Source organism: Phyllobates terribilis, unplaced genomic scaffold (assembly GCF_046119375.1).
Source record: "Phyllobates terribilis strain yellow unplaced genomic scaffold, ASM4611937v1 Scaffold_3__8_contigs__length_932513732, whole genome shotgun sequence".
Taxonomy (NCBI): domain Eukaryota; kingdom Metazoa; phylum Chordata; class Amphibia; order Anura; family Dendrobatidae; genus Phyllobates; species Phyllobates terribilis.
This window is the reverse complement of record NW_027362763.1, coordinates 72,749,188-72,765,428: the sequence shown is the minus strand read 5'-3', so window position 1 is coordinate 72,765,428 and position 16,241 is coordinate 72,749,188. Positions and strand designations below refer to the sequence as shown.

The following is a 16,241-nucleotide window of genomic DNA, read 5'->3' as shown; positions in this document are numbered from 1 at the left end:
GGGTCGGGAGCCACTCCGTCAGCGCTCACCACGTGTCCCAGGTACTGCACCTTTGGTTTCAGGAGGTGACACTTGGAGGGTTTCACCTTTAGGCCGTAGCTTGCCAGAGCGTCGAACACTTCCGCCAGGTGTTTCAGGTGGTCCTCATACGTCTTGGAATATACGAAGACATCGTCCAGGTACAACAGGACCGTCTCGAAGTTTCTGTGGCCCAGACAACACTCCATTAGTCGTTGGAAGGTTCCTGGTGCGTTGCAGAGTCCGAACGGCATGCAGGTGAACTCGCTAAGTCCCATCGGGGTGGTGAATGCGGTCTTCTCCCGGTCCGCCTCTGCTACAGGAACCTGCCAGTACCCGCTAGTGAGATCCAAGGTAGAGAAGAAGTTAGCAGATCTTAAAGCAGCCAATGACTCCTCTATCCTTGGTAAGGGGTACGCATCCTTGTGTGTGATACGGTTGATTTTCCGGTAATCTACACACATTCTCATGGTGTTGTCTTTTTTTCTGACTAAGACTAGTGGAGCTGCCCAGGGGCTACAGCTATTCCTGATCACCCCAGCCTCCTTCATGTCTCTAAGCATCCCCTTGGCGTGTTGGTAGTGGGCAGGGGGTACGGGTCGATACCTCTCTTTTATAGGAGGATGGTCTCCCGTGGGGATGTGGTGTTCTACCCCCTTGACTCGCCCGAAGTCTAACGGGTGTTTACTGAACACTCTCTCGTACTCTTGAACCACCCGATAGACTCCTTGTTTCTGGTGTGCGGGAGTGGAGTCAGTACCCAGATGTAGTTGCTGACACCAGTCCTCCATGTTTTTCTTAGAGCCGTTACCTTCCTCCGGGTGAGATGGAGGCAAGGGTTCCACAGATTGTATAGAATTTTGGTTAATGGTATATAATTTGGCTAGCGTGGCATACCGGGGCAGGTACACTTCCCTCTCCCCGATATTTATTATGCGAACGGGCACCCTCCCATGGCGTACATCAACCACCCCCCGTGCTGTCAAAATGGTGGGCCTACTGTCCGAGTAAACTGGTTCTACCATTGCCTGGTAATCCCTACCTCTCAGACCAATAGCTGCCCGGCACCAAATCATCATTTCACTTTTTGGGGGCATGGCAATAGGAAAAGGGTCACACATTCTTACGCTACCAATCTCACTGCCGGAGAGTTCCACCTGTTGCCGTTGCATCAGCGCCCAGATCTTTTTCTGGAGCACCCGCTGCTCGCCGGAGCTGGCGTTCTTGGCAACCTGCTGTAAAAGGAAAATCACCTCTGCAAGACAATTTTCAATTACATTAGTTCCTAGAGTTATTTTTGGGTGACTCTCATGTTTGTCAATATCTACAATGATCAGTCCCTGTGCTGCCAGTTCGACTCTACCGATTTTGATGGTCACCTCTTTAAATCCGATCTGTGGCACGGGCTGGCCATTGCTGGCGATGATACTCAAGTCGTCGTCAGGGTAGCGGGTAATATCCGAGTCATTCCAGTACTGCTTAAAGAGCACGTACGGGATAGTGGTGACCTGTGACCCGGTGTCCAGTAGGGCACTCATGGGAATGCCATCCAGTACCACAGGCAAGACTGGACGTCCTCCCACATATCTGTCGCGCCAGTTCGATGGGCCTGGTGATCTTTTTCCTGGGGGTTGGCCCTCTACCCCAGGTTGTGCCCGTTTAAAGAACAGTACCTTGCCATATGTCCGGGTTGATTGCAGCGGCGGCAGATGGGTCGTCCGTCCTCGCTGTATCGGTCACTGGGTCTTCCTCTGGCCGGTGGGGTCCTCCTTGGTCGACGCCACGGGATGTCCTCCGGTCCGGATGCCAGCTGGATCTTCCCTGGGGTGGAAGCCTGTAAAGACTGCACAGTTCGGGTTAGCGCAGCAACGCTCTTAGCTAGCTCTTGGACCTGATGGTGTAGGTCTGGAGCCGGGTCATTGTCCAAAGCCTGCGCATCAGCTCCCACAGGCCCTGCCGACAAAGGCGCCGCCTCCTGGTGGTAAGTGATAGCAGGGCGCCTGTGGGTCACAACGCCACCCGGTGCCGGTTCTCGGAGCACCCGGATGGCTCTGTCCTTGAACTGTGCAAAGCCCAGATGGGGATCCTGTAAGGCCATTGCCCGCAACTGGGTTCGGTGGGTATTACAATATAGTCCCTCTATAAACTGTTCGGTCAACAGCCTGTCCTCGTTTCCCACTCCATCAGGGTCGGTCTGCTTAATGGCCCTCAGGGCCTCTTGTAGGTTTAGTGCATAGTCCCTTATACTCTCATGCGCTCGCTGCTTGCACCCGTAGAATCTAAGCTTAATCTCGGCTGAGGTGCGGGTATCAAAGGTGTCCTTCAGCCGGGTTAGTATCCCTGCGACAGTCTTCCTCCCAGGTGGCCAGGATTTTACTTCCCTTTTGGCTGCCCCGGTTAGTTGGGCCACCAGGATGCTCACTTTTTGCTCTTCTGTGAGGGGGTACACCTGGAAGAGGCTATCCAGCTTTTCTCTAAAGTCATGCAGGGTATGTGACTCCCCTGAGTACTGGGGTAGCCAAGCTGCTCCCGGGATATAGGGCATGGTGAAGGGCATAACTGCAGCAGCGGTAGCGCTGGCGGGGGTTGAGGCAGTGAAGCTCTCCTCCGTATCCGACATCCTTCTCCCCCCTAGTGGACCGTGGCCTACCTTGCGATGATCCTCTTCCGTAGGCCGCGGCTCCGCAGTGGATGGTTGAGGACCTTCCGTCGCGCTCCTGTGACGTCGGCGTCTGCTGGGCTCCTTCCAGGACCTTACGCAACGTCTGGACGTGAGGCGGGGCTTCAGTTCTCGCGCGCTTTCGGAGTCCACGCCCCTCTTCTTCCCGCGCGGCTTCCTCAAGATGGCGTCCAATGGCGGGAAAACTCCACGGATGGCGGGAAGGCAGAAGATGGCGCCGGATGGCGGGAAACTTCACCGATGGCGGGAAGAAGGCTGAAGATGGCGCCGGATGGCGGGAATCTTCACCACAGGTAAGTTTGAAAAGTCTCTTTTTCAGGCACGCAGTACCCGGTGGTTGCGGGCACGAAATCCTGCCGACTACGCCAAAGTTGACGCGCCCCTGGGCCTGCAGCGTCTCGCGCACGGGGGCTTACCCGGAACCGGATCAGATGAGGGTTGTAGTCTCCGAGTGGCGGGGACCCGGTCCGTGCCCAGGGAGTCAAACTCGGTGTGTGGCAGTCTTGATAGATGTTATTTGAGTGTCGACTACGCCACCCGTTGATTTGCAGCTATGGAGCTGCCGCTGCAGGGCAGACCGCTGAGGCAGGTGTAGAATTGTGCAGCGTGATAGTATAACCCCCAACGGGAGGGGTATGGCCTCAGGGCAGCCGACGTGGAAAATGAGGGTAGCAGGAACCACTCAGAGACGGTGCGGTGTAATTCAGGGTCTTTACTGGTAACAACGATAGACCCTCCCGGAGTACTTGCTAGCGAACGGGGCCTGGTCAGTCCTTGAGCAGATGGGATCTCCCCTGGCCAGGCGGAGTTGTAGGCCTCCCAAACTGGCTGTACTCTTCTGGCTACCTTGCTAGAAGCGGATATAAGTAGCCCACGTCCCTGAGTGTACCGTGTGGTGCTCACCCGTATGGCCGGTGACTCGAGGCCTTCTAATGGCTTCCGCTCCACGATGGCGGTGCTGGTCCCACGCGTGTGAACGTGCCTTCGGGTTTCTGGGCCTGAGGACCTGAAATCCCCTGCCGGTCGGCTTCTGCTGCTGGGTAAGAGTTAGTCCCCACAGCCTCGGACGCCGGGTCCGGTAAGAAAGCTTCTCAGTCAGGGCGAGCTCTGCAGCTGCCAGCCCCTGACTTGTAGTAGTATTGCTCCCACTGAGCTTCTGCTGTTTCTTCCTATGACTGTTTCTTGTCTCTACTCTCCTAGACTCCTAACCCTGCTTCAGCCCCGGGTTTATATAGGGGAAGTCCTTCCCCTCCCAAGACTGGGCAGGAGGTGTGGCATGCACAGGATCCCTGACCAAAGGACCTCCCACCTGCTCTCAGACATAACATTACATTACTGTGGAAACCAGACCCCTGGGGTGCCACATAAGCATGGTCAGGGGTGTTATATCTCGTATCTCGCTGACTGGGCACTGTGTGACTCTGGTGACTGTGGGGGCAAGCGGGGAAGAGGCTACTCCACAAGTCATGGAATCCCCAAGGCTTGCAGGACTAACCTCTGTATTGAACACTTCCTCCACTGCTTCTGCCTCCACTAGGGCCTGTACCTGTGCCCTCAACCTATTCCTTAAATGAGACACAGATTCCAGCAGTGCAGAGAAAATCCCCACTACCTCTGTACTGCACTGCCAGGGCTCACCGCAATCAGTCAGTGTTAAAATTAATATGTCTTCGAGATAGCAGTCACACAGGTCAAGAGTTGTAGACAGCTAACCAGGCTGAGTTTGAGCTATTGCTGTCTCCACTGAACCTGAAGCCAGAGAAGGCCGTGTGCGATAACGATGCCAACCTAGTGGCGGCCCTATGCCGGGGCAACCTCACAAACATGCTTTGCCTGATTCACGTCCTCAACCTGGTGGAACAGCAATTTTTCCACCACTATCCTGGCCTTGGTGAGCTGCTGCCAAAAGAACGGTCACTGTGTGCTCACTTCCGCCGTTCGCACCCCGCAGATCATCGACTTGCATCGATACAGAGGGCTTTGTCCATACCGGTTAACTGGTTGATATGCGATGTGCTGAAACGGTGGAATTCCACTCTGCACATGTTGCAGCGACTGTGCTAATTTTGCATAGCCTGGGCAAATACAGTATGGACATGGTGAAAATCACGTTTGCTGAGTGTGCACAGATTAAGGACCTCTGCACCCTTCTGCACAGTTTTGAAATGGCTTCTAAGATTGTTAGCGATGATGATGCCGGTCATCTACATACTGGAGCACACTTTGAATAGTCTACAGGAAGAGGTGGTGGTCCCAGAGGAAGAGGAGGAGGCAAAGGAGGATGCAGAAGGGATAACAATGGCTCTAAGTTCCACACTGTAGTCCCACAGGCAGGTGCCAAGGCAGGGTGTATTACAGCCATTGAGGGGGGCTCGTGTTTCCAGACAAACTGTTCATGAAGGTGCAGGAGCCGAGGAACAAATGGAGGAGCAAGAGTAGGAAGAGGAGATGGGCGAGCAACAGTCAGGAGATGAAGAGGATAATGATTCTTCTCTTTTGTCCATGGTTGGTTGGAGGTTATGGAGGAGACCAGCATCAGTGTTATGCAGCCACCAACACACCATGGGCTTGGACCCCATGGAAGAACCCGACACATGAGCACTTTCTTGCTGCACTATCTGCAACATGATCCCTGTATATTTAGGATTCAAAATAGTGCTGATTACTGGGTTGCCAATCTGTTGGATACATGATACAAGAGTAAATTTTGCCAGATGCTTCACGCCCTGGAAAGGGACCCATGCATGCTGGAGTATCGAAACGCACTTTTAGACAACCTTAAGAGAGGTTTTCTCCAAGACAACAGTGAAGCACACATTGTGCATCACAGCTCTAGCCTTCCAACTCCAGGAACGTCAATTAGTCAACGCAAAAACATTAACAGCAGCAGCAGTGTAAGTGTCAGAAGAAATTTATGTTTGTAGTTTCACATATTTTTTAGACCAGCTCGTGCACCAGCACAACAGAGTACAAGTCTGACATGTGGTGAACAACTGGAGAGGATGGTGCAGGAGTATGTCAACCTCAATATCATTACCATCAGGGTGGGTGTGGACCCTTTTACGTTTTAGTCTTCAAAAATGGAAGAGTGGCCAGACCTCGCCTGTCACGCCTTGGAGGTTTTATCATGCCTGGCAGCCAGGATTCTCTCAGAACATTTCTTCAGCTCTGCTGGTGGTGTCCTGATGGATAAGTGCATTCAGTGAACGTGGTAAAAAAACAAAACAAAAAACAACTGTGGAATTGCATTTTTTTTGCAATTTCACCGCACTTGGATTTTTTTTCCCATTTTCCAGCACACGATATGGTACAACCAGGTGGTGTCGCTCAAAAGTACAACTTGTCCCGCAAAAAATAAGCCCTCACATGGCCATATTGACAGAAAAATAAAAAAGTTATGGCTCTGAAAAGAAGGGGCGCAAAAAATGAAAACGCAAAAACAGAAAATGCTCTGGTCATTAAGGGGTTAAAGGTTCACTCATCTCTAGTGATTAGATGACTTTATTCTTGAGGTCGGTACGATTACAGCAATACCAGATTTATATTGTTTTTTTTATGTTTGGCAACTATCACATATTAAAAAAACGCTTTTTTATAAAAAGAAAGTTTAATGCCATATTCTGAGAGATACAGTTTTTCTATACTTATGCCCAAAAGTCATGTGAGGGCTTGTTTTTTGTGGGACAAGTGCACATTTTTACTGATACAATTTTCAGCACGTAGCATTTTTTGATCGCTTTCTAGGCAAAATTACAAAAACAGCAATTCGTTTTCTAGTCCACTTTTTTGGCAGTTTTATGAAAAAGCAAATTTTGTTGCCAAGATTTTTATTTTTTATGGTGTTCACTGAAGGGTTTAACTAGTGTGACAGTTTTATAGATCAGGTCCTTGTGGATGAGGTGATACCAAATATGTGTATTTTGCTCTTTTTTTAACATAAATATATGTATTCTTTGGTATAATATATTTTTCTTTGTGAGGTTTTTTTTTCTTTAATAATTTTTCAATTTTTTTAAAAAAAATTTTTTTTCACTTTTTTTACTTAGTGCCAGTATGGAACTTTAACTTTTATGAATCTGATCACTGGTGTAATGCATAGCAATTCACCAACACTTTAATGCATTATACCTGTCAGTATTACACTGACAGATTGCCTGTTAGACCCTGCTGCTGGCATGGTCTGACAGTCCGCCAAAGCTGACAGATCAGGAGGTCGGTCAGGAGGTTAGTCAGCTGAGGGCGGTGCGGGCATTGCTCCTGGCAGTGACAGCCTGGTCTCAGCTATCAGTTAAACTGAGCTCCCAACGTCGATCGCGCAGGCACGATCGCCAGGACGCACCGGTACATCCAATTTAGGGAAGTCACTGCAAAATAGGACACTACCGGTACGTGCAATGTCGGAAGAATAAAATTAAATAAAAATAAAGCATACACTTTTTTGTGGCAAAACTAGAACACTTTGAACCGACCAAGTCTGATGACTGATAAAAGCGAAACTGACCGAAACAAATTTCTGGGGATTTGCTCATCTCTAATTACAAACCTAAATATCATTCTTTACCAGATGTGTATCCAGCCCCTTTTTATAACCTGACATAATATATGCAATTACTAACTCTCTGAACAGTAAATTCCATAATTTTCTCTAACTGTAAAGAATCCTTTCCTAAATAGAGGTTTAAATTGCCGTTCATCCACATGTAAAGAATGACAATCTTCATAGGAGATATGATTTTTGCCACATGATATATTTAGCTTTGTTAGATGCGTAGAAGGGCTGGCATGTTTTCATTTTGTCTTTTTTTTCTCCTCTTTTTAGCTAATCCTTGTCTAGCAGAGAATAAGTTTACCAACTGCAATGCTCTGGTAAAATACTGCAAGAGTTCGGACACTATAGCGAAAGGATGCAAAGCATCATGCACCTGCGAAAACAAAATTTTCTAGAAATCCGTCTTTTATTTTCACGTTGCGAGAAGTGATTAAACTTTAGTTTGTCTGAATAATGTTTTGTTTTCATTTTGAGTGAATAAAAGCAAATCTGATGGAGTCATTATTGGTGTTGTAAAGAGTCTCCGGTGGCCACAATTACACAATCCTTGTGTATTCATTCAAGGCATTTGCCCTTAATTGCATCTGAAATGGTGGAGAACTTGACGCAAAAAGGGCGATTTGTGGTTATTGATGGGCCAACCAGGAGTTAGGCCTAAAATGACCCACAAGAAATGGTTCAGATGGTAAGAACTATGCTAATCGATCAATTAACTTAGTGTTCCCCAACCAATGCCAAGGGCAGCATGCTACATATCGGCCAATTTCAGGTACTGCCGCTCAGCTCCAAATAAAGTGAATGTGATCTGAGCTGCGTAAATCGCGGAATTGGATCACTAAATAACAGCTGATTGGTGAGTGCGACGATCGGACATGAAATCTATTTTAGGTATCAATATATTTTTGCTGGAGAATATACAACTTTAAAGGGTTATTCCCATCTCTTACATTTTGACACTTGCACAGCTTATGCTATAAATGTGTGATAGATCATTCATCAATCTCAAGAAACAAGGCATATCGTTTATATCGAAGTTCCTGACATTGCTATTCGTGCCAGTGGCGCACTTGCATCTATTACATGTCTGTGCTGCAGGAAATGAGGAGCCTTGGAGCTCTATGCAAAAGGGAACACATTGTCCAACCTGATGATGTTTTAAGGTTGCACTTGCTAGCCATTTGGGATGAACCAATGAGTGGAATAGCATACTTGAGAGTGTGACATTTTGCCTATTCAGGGGAGCGGTGGTGCAGAATTCTGGACCCCATATTCCTTAAAATTATTAAGAACACCTCGCCATACCGATGTAATAGATAAGGAAAACAGTTCCTCCACAAGTACCCCAGAAGGACATTTACTATTGAAAGCACAAAACTGAGCATGAAACTCGTATATGTCTCGAAAAATGGGGACTTGACAGTTGATTCATGACAATGATTATTTACAGTGAACTCCGCAAGGGGTTAAACTGATTCACACACAAAGCATCTAAAATATGTCTCAAGATTTTGGTTTACTCGCTTAGTCTACCAATTAGATGATATAGATGAAAGACGGAAAAAAAAGGTAAAAAATAAAATCTTCACAAAATGCTTTCCAAAATTTAGATATCAATTGAATTTCCCAGTAGTAAACAATTTCAGATGGAATCCCATGCAATTTCACTATCTCCTAAAGAAAAAAATTTGTGCCAAAGTCTTGGCTAAATTTACCCATCACCACCAATATTATTGTGCTACCTGCCGACACTCGCAGATCAGTGATGAAATTTACAGACGAATGAACCAATGGAATATAGGGAATCACCAAAGCTTTAAGATCCCCAGACGAACGAGTATATGGGGTCTTAGACTGCAGGTAGCTACATATACTGTGTTCCAAATTATTATGCAAATAATATTTTCTCAGATTTTCCCAAATTACCTATATGAATTGCAGTCATTGTAATTTTCCAGTCAAATAACTATTAGAGTACAATTGAAAGGTTTTTGTACAAACTGCCTATGATAACAGTATATTTTTAAAAAAATAAAACACTCAAACTGCACTCAAACTGCATGTTCCAAATTATTATGCACAGCAGAGTTTTCAACCTTTTCATTTTAATAAAGAACAAAAAAATGGTCATTTTTGAAATTATAAGCATTAGCAGGTTATTACAAACTGAATTCAAACAGTTTTGTACTCAAAACTTTATTCTAGCTGATGTTACATTTGCACATAGGACCCCTTGTTCGAAAGGAGCTTCTCAACTCTCGTCCATTGAATTTGTCAGGTTTTGGATGGTTTCTGCTTTAATTATTTTGCATGAGGACAGAATACCCTCCCAGAGCTGTTGCTTAGATGTGAACTGCCTCCCGCCATCATAGACACTCCTTTTGATGATGCTCCTGAGGTTCTCAATGGGGTTGAGGTCAGGGGAGCATGGCTGCCACACCATTAGTTTGTCCCCTTTTATGCCCATAGCAGCCAGAGATGCAGATGTGTTATGTGCAGCATGAGATGGGGCATTATCATGCATGAAAATGATCTTGCTGCGGAATACACGGTTCTTCTTCTTGAACCATGGAAGGAAGTGCTGTTTGAGAAACTCAACATACATTAAGAAGTTCATCTTTACTAGAGATGAGCGTTGTTCGACTAGAACTGTTCGCCAATCTCAAATTCGAGCAGTTTTGGGCGGTGTTCGAGTCGTTCGACGAACGTGAACGATTTGCAAAAAATTCGGCTGTTCGAGATTATGTTCGATAACTGTTCATGCACCAAAAGCGTGTCCTGCATGTCTGGCGCTATTTAGAGCACCAATCATGCAGGGATTGTCTGCCACTCACTGTAATGCCACAGCCATGGTGGTTGTGGCATTACAGTGATTGCCCAAATCGATGGGAACAGTGCTCACAGTGAAACATGAAAAGCCGACAATTCAGCAGCGGCATACACCGGTACCCAACAATTTAGAACCAAAAGAATAGAGCATCACACATAGATTAGATAGATAGAAACATGTCAGTCACATATATAAGAAGTACAGTGACAGTGTAGGTTACTGTACTTGTCATTTAGTGTTAAAGGATTTATTAAAAAAAATATTAGTGTTTTCATGCACCGTCTCTTTAAAAAAGCCGGCCGGCAATTTAGCATCAGTACCCGACAATTTATAACAGAAAGAATAGAGCATCACACATAGATTATATACAGTACATAGAAACATGTCAGTCACATCTATAAGAAGTACAGTGATAGTGTTGATTACTGTACTTGTCATTTAGTGTTAAAATAAAGGATTTATTATTAAAAAAAATTGGCGTGGGGTTCCCCGTAATTTTAGTCTCTAGCGGAGGTTAAGCAGACAGCTGGGGCAGATGTTTGAAGCCTGGGAAGGGGGTAATACCCACGGAGCTTCCCAGGCTACTAATATCAGCCCCCAGCTGAATACCTAGCCTTTACTAGCTATTAAAATGGGGGACCCTAAAAAAAATGACGTGGGGTCCCCCCTATTTTAATAGCTAGCAAAGGCTAGGCAGACAGCTGGGGGCTGATATTAATAGCCCAGGAAGGGTGACATGAATATTGGCCCCCTCCCAGGCTAGAAATACCAGCCGTCCATAGGATGCGCCAATTCTGGCACTTAGCCTCACTCTTCCCACTGCCCTGTAGCGGTGGCAGTGGGGTAATAGGGTTGGGGTTGATGTCAGCTTATTATGCCAGCTGACATCAGGCCCAGGTTAGTAATGGAGAGGCGTTTAATAAATACTTTAACACTAAATGACAAGTACAGTAACCAACACTGTCACTGTACTTCTTATATATGTGACTGACATGTTTCTATCTATCTAATCTATGTGTGATGCTCTATTCCTTCTTGTCTAAATTGTCGGGTACCGGTGTATGCCGCTGCTGAATTGCCTGCCGGCTTTTTTAAAGAGAGTGTCTTCTGAGCAGTTTGTCAGCTTTTGGACACCTTTGAAGGTGTTTTCTATGTGTTTCTATGTGTTTTTGTTTGCCTGCCATTGGTTTTAATGGTGTTCGACGATGTTCTAAGGTGTTCGACGAACAGTTCCTCGAACATCCCGGTGTTCGACGAACCGAACCGAACCCGAACACTACGGTGGTGGCTCAACACTAATCTTTACCCCTTCGGGGATCCTAAAAGGGCCGACAATCTCTCTCCCCATGATTCCAGCCCTAAACATTACTCCACCTCCTCCTTGTTAGCGCCGTAGCCGTGTTTGCATGGGGTGTCCATCAACCAGCCATCCTCCACTCCATCCATCTGGACCATCGAGATCATTTCATGCATGATAATGCCCCGTCTCATGCTGCACATAACACATCTGCATCTCTGGCTGTTATCGGCATAAAAGGGGACAAACTTATTGTGTGGCAGCCATGCTCCCCTGACCTCAACCCCATTGAGAACCTCTGAATCATCATCAAAAGGATTGTCTATGATGGCAGGAGGCAGTTCACATCTAAGCAACAGATTAGAGAACATTCTGTCCTCATGCAAAACAATTAAAGCAGAAACCATCCAAAACCTGACAAATTCAATGGACAAGAGAGTACAGAAGCTCCTTTCGAACAAGGGGTCCTATGTGCAAATGTAACATCACCTAGAATAAAGTTTTGAGTTGAAAACTGTTTGATTTCAGTTTGTAATAACCTGCTAATGCTTATAATTTCAAAATTGACAATTTTTTTATTCTTTATTAAAATGAAAAGGTTGAAAACTCTGCTGTGCATAATAATTTGGAACATGCATTTTGAGTGCAGTTTGAGTGTTTTATTTTTTTAAAAATATACTGTTATCATAGGCAGTTTGTACAAAAACCTTTCAATTGTACTCTAATAGTTATTTGACTGGAAAATTACAATGACTGCAATTTATATAGGTAATTTGGGAAAATCTGAGAAAATATTATTTGCATAATAATTTGGAACACAGTGTAATCCCGAACATCCTGGTGCATCCTAGATCACCAAAATTGATGAGTAAGAAGATCTGTGGTGGCTTAACTACCAGGATGTTCAGCCGGGACCGAATCATGATGCTCACTCAAAATTCTAAGATGGAGATTCACAAGGACAAACAAGTTTACCTGAAGGACAGGCATCAGAAAAAGCAATAGTACAAAGGTACTAGTGTCTTTTACCCCAAAAATGATAGATGTGCAGCAGAGATAAATAAAATATACATTTTACTTCTTATAATTAAAAGAATAGATACACAAGACAGACACTTAAAATGTAGTCACATGTGTTGTAGCACAAAACCATCTGACCAAGAGTGTGGCTCAAAAGCAGACTGGTGTCCCAACACAAATCACAATGAGACAGGTACCCAGCAATGGAACCCTATCAAGTACATAAAATCAAATCAAAATGTGGTCCAATCAGTAACCTGTCTCAATGATTATAAAATATCCATAGGATAACTGCATAAATGACTAGCATATTAGTATGGTGTAGGGACACAAGATAATGTGAGAAGGTATATCCATACTTGGTTACTATTCATTCAGGCATAGAAAGTACTCCTAAGATACTTGAGAGATTGCTGAACCCCTTCCCTGGAGGACACAGGACCTCCCAAAGTTACACACTGGCCCTTGTAACCTGGAGTCTTGAACAACTGTGAATAAAACCTGAAGACTGCACCCCACTGTGTCCTGGAATTATTGCTGCACCATCACCAGCCCTGCATTACACAGCACCAGCAACACCTACCTCATAACATCACTATATCCTGCCCCGGAGCATAGCTCTGCCTGTGGAGAGCTGAACCAACTTTGCGGCATCACCACCAGCTCCAGGGGATCTGCACCGCAGCGGCGGCTCCATATAGCCGCATACCACAGGTGGCGTCACGAACATTATCTCTAAAAAACCTTATTACCCTTTTACTTTTACTTTAATTTAGCACTCTGGGTCACGGACCGGGTCACTGCCACCGTGACATCCCCCAGCACCGACTGGCCCGGCTACCGAGTACCCCACGGCCCAGGGGGCGCGTCGCAGGTTATAAGTCACAAAAAAGTAGAATCCGTTAAAAAGTAGTGATGAGCGAGCGGGTTCTGTTAACATGAGTGCTCGCCGAATATTTACAGCGTGCTCGGAGTGTTATGTTTTAGTCACTGCTGTCCATGATTTGTGACTATCTGACAGCTGTCATACATGAGAGGAATACCTGTTTGTCAGGCTCCAACCCCTACCTCCAAAGCATCTACCTCCACAATGAACAGTTGAGTAACATCAGGCAATAAAATAATTGGAGCAGACGTAAAACATTTTTTCAAGGTGGCAAACGCTTCACAGGCCGGTTCAGACCATTTGGAAAAGTGTGTTCCTTTCCTTGTCATATCTGTAAGCGGTTTGGCTACTACCAAAAAGTCCTTGATGAACTTGCGGTAATAGTTGGCAAAACCCAGAAACTGCTATGAAGCCTTTAAATTTTTCAGGACGATCCCAATCAAGTACCGCATGGGCTTTCAAAGGATCCATACGGAAGCCGGTGGAAAATAATAGATACCCCAGAAAAAGAACCTTTTGAATAGTAAACATACATGTTTCAGAGTTGACATAGAGTTTATTTTCCCTGAGTATTTGAAAGACCTGCCTGACATGTACCTGATGCAACTCGAGGTCTGGTGAATAAATCAATATGTCATTCATATAGACTACCACAAATCTACCTGCCTGATGATGAAAAATGTCATTTACAAAGTACTCAAAGATGGTAAGAGCATTGGTAAACCCAAATGGCATAACAAGGTTTTCGTAGTGTCCCTCTGGTGTATTAAAAGCAGTCTTCCACTCAATCCCCTCCTAATGAGATTATAGGCCCCCCTGAAGTCCAGCTTGGAAAACCACTTAGACCTTAGATGATCTGATTTAACAAATTTGGAATGAGAGAGAGAGGGTATGACTCCTGAACAGTGATCAGATTTAGTTCTTGGAAATCCAAGCAGGGGGGGGAAGCCCCCCCCCCAATCGTTTTTCTTAACAAGGAAAAATCCTGCTGTCACTGGAGATGAGAAAGGTCTGATATATCCCTTAGCCAGGTTCTCTGTAATATAATCTTTCATGGCCTGCCTCTTAGGACCTGAAATATTATACAACCTGCTCTTAGGCAACTTAGCCCCAGAAATCAAATTGACTGAGCAATCATAAAGGCAGTGAGGTGGTAGTTCTTGACACCCTTGTTCCAAAAATACATCAGACAAATACTCAGGTAGCGACCTGGAAATTACCATGAATAAACGAGTGCTCATGCAGTTATTTTAACAGTAATTGCTCCACCTCACTACAGGATTGTGTAGCGTCAGCAAAGGTAGGTCAAGAATCACTGGGGATATCAAGCCCTCTAACACATAATATTTGATGGATTCAGTGTGCATGGCCCTTGCCTATATACTGAATAACCTAAGTGAAATGCCCCTGACTCAGGGGTGCAGTATCTATAGCGATTATTGTAATAAGTCTTGAAAACTTAAGACGAATAAGGCACTGAGTCTGGACGAACCGGGTATCAACCAGTTTAAACCCTGTCGCACTGTCAATAAAGGCAGAAAGAGACACCTTTTCCTCCCAAAAGGATTTTGGCACATAGAAATAATTGTGACCTACCAACGGAGGAAAAATGTGCACCACTCTTACTAACCTCCATGCAACCGGCTTCTATGTTTTGCAGCAGCTATTTGCAGTTATGTATGGATGGGCAGGTACAAACAAAATGACTCATCTCCCCACAAAAACACACGCTCACCTTTTGTGTCAAACTGCGGTAGGACCAATGCAATGAGTTTCCCATCCAAACTACATGGGTTCCTCAGGGAACTCAAACATAGGTTCATTAGACACATGACTCAACGAAAATGTGAGGTGTAAGTTTGTCTCTCTCTGAGATGGCAGTCTACACGGATCACTAAAGGCATGTCATCATACAGGGAAATAGGGGTCTCATACAGGACAAAGGCATCTTTTACCTTCTCAGAAAGCTCCTGATAAAAATGACTTCGAAGAGTGGGATCATTCCACCTAATGTCCGTTGACCATCTACGGAACTCAGAGCAAAACTTGTCCGCTGGCTGGTCTCCCCGAAGTTGATGCAATTTAGATTCAGCCAGGGAGACACAATCTGGATCATCATAAATTAGTCCCAGAGCACTAATAAATTCCTTGACCATCTGGGGTGACTGGGACCCAGATGGAAGGGAAAATGCCCAAGCTTGAGGTCCCTCTGTAGCAGGGAGATAACTATCACCACCCACTGTGACTCGGTACCCGCAATATGGACATAACCTAAAGTACAGTCTGCAGGCCTCCCTAAACAACACAAACTTGTCCCAACTTCCAGAGAGCCTATCTGACGAGGCTAGTGTAGGCTGAGACAGATGTTGCCCAGGAGCAGTGTATCCTAAACCTGGAGTCAAAGGTGGATTCTGCAAAGCAACTGACCGGAGGTCTGCCACCTCCAAACATAGTTTTGTTACTGCTCTGCCAGAGCAGCCACAGGATCCATAGTTGATCCAGATAAGGTGTGCCAGTGATAATGTCCCATTATTGCCAGGGCAATGGGTGTGGCGCCCCTGAGGTTTCGGTCGCCACAAGGGGGGATACTGCAGCCTGTCAGCAGGTGTAGTGTCTCCTCACCCAGGTAAGGAAGGTGCACTGGTCAGGACCCTGAATCTACATTCAACACTACACACTCCTGACCTATGGGGGGCAAGTATGCACCATAGTGCTGCCTCAGCAGGATCACGAGTGGGGGGGAACCAAAAGTTAGGGGAACCATGTAGTGGGTGGAGGGTGTAGAACACACTTTTAGTTTGCACCCATAGTTTCATATATATTAGTCTGCCATCTTAGAACAATGTTCTTTGATTGTGATCTTCACAGCTGACAGTGGCCTTGTGTAGGAGCTTGCAGGGTGCTGAAGATGCACAGTCCTCAAGCTCTCAATAAACACTAAACTATGGAGGGCAAAATCCAAAT

General features: G+C 45.7%; 1 protein-coding gene across 4 annotated transcripts in view; it reads left to right on the top strand.

The window, feature by feature from the left end:
• LOC141257939 (cysteine-rich venom protein-like) overlaps positions 1–7,754 on the top strand; it is a 72,940-nt gene extending 65,186 nt beyond the window's left edge. For 3 of the 4 annotated variants that reach the window (XM_073672941.1, XM_073672943.1, XM_073672942.1), the window contains exon 8: positions 7,518–7,754. In XM_073672941.1, the coding sequence (XP_073529042.1) occupies positions 7,518–7,642 (125 nt within the window). In that variant the 3' untranslated portion in view covers positions 7,643–7,754. The remainder of the gene's footprint in view (positions 1–7,517) is intronic. The other variant, XM_073672940.1, reaches the window with a different exon arrangement.
• Positions 7,755–16,241: the final 8,487 nt, after the last annotated feature.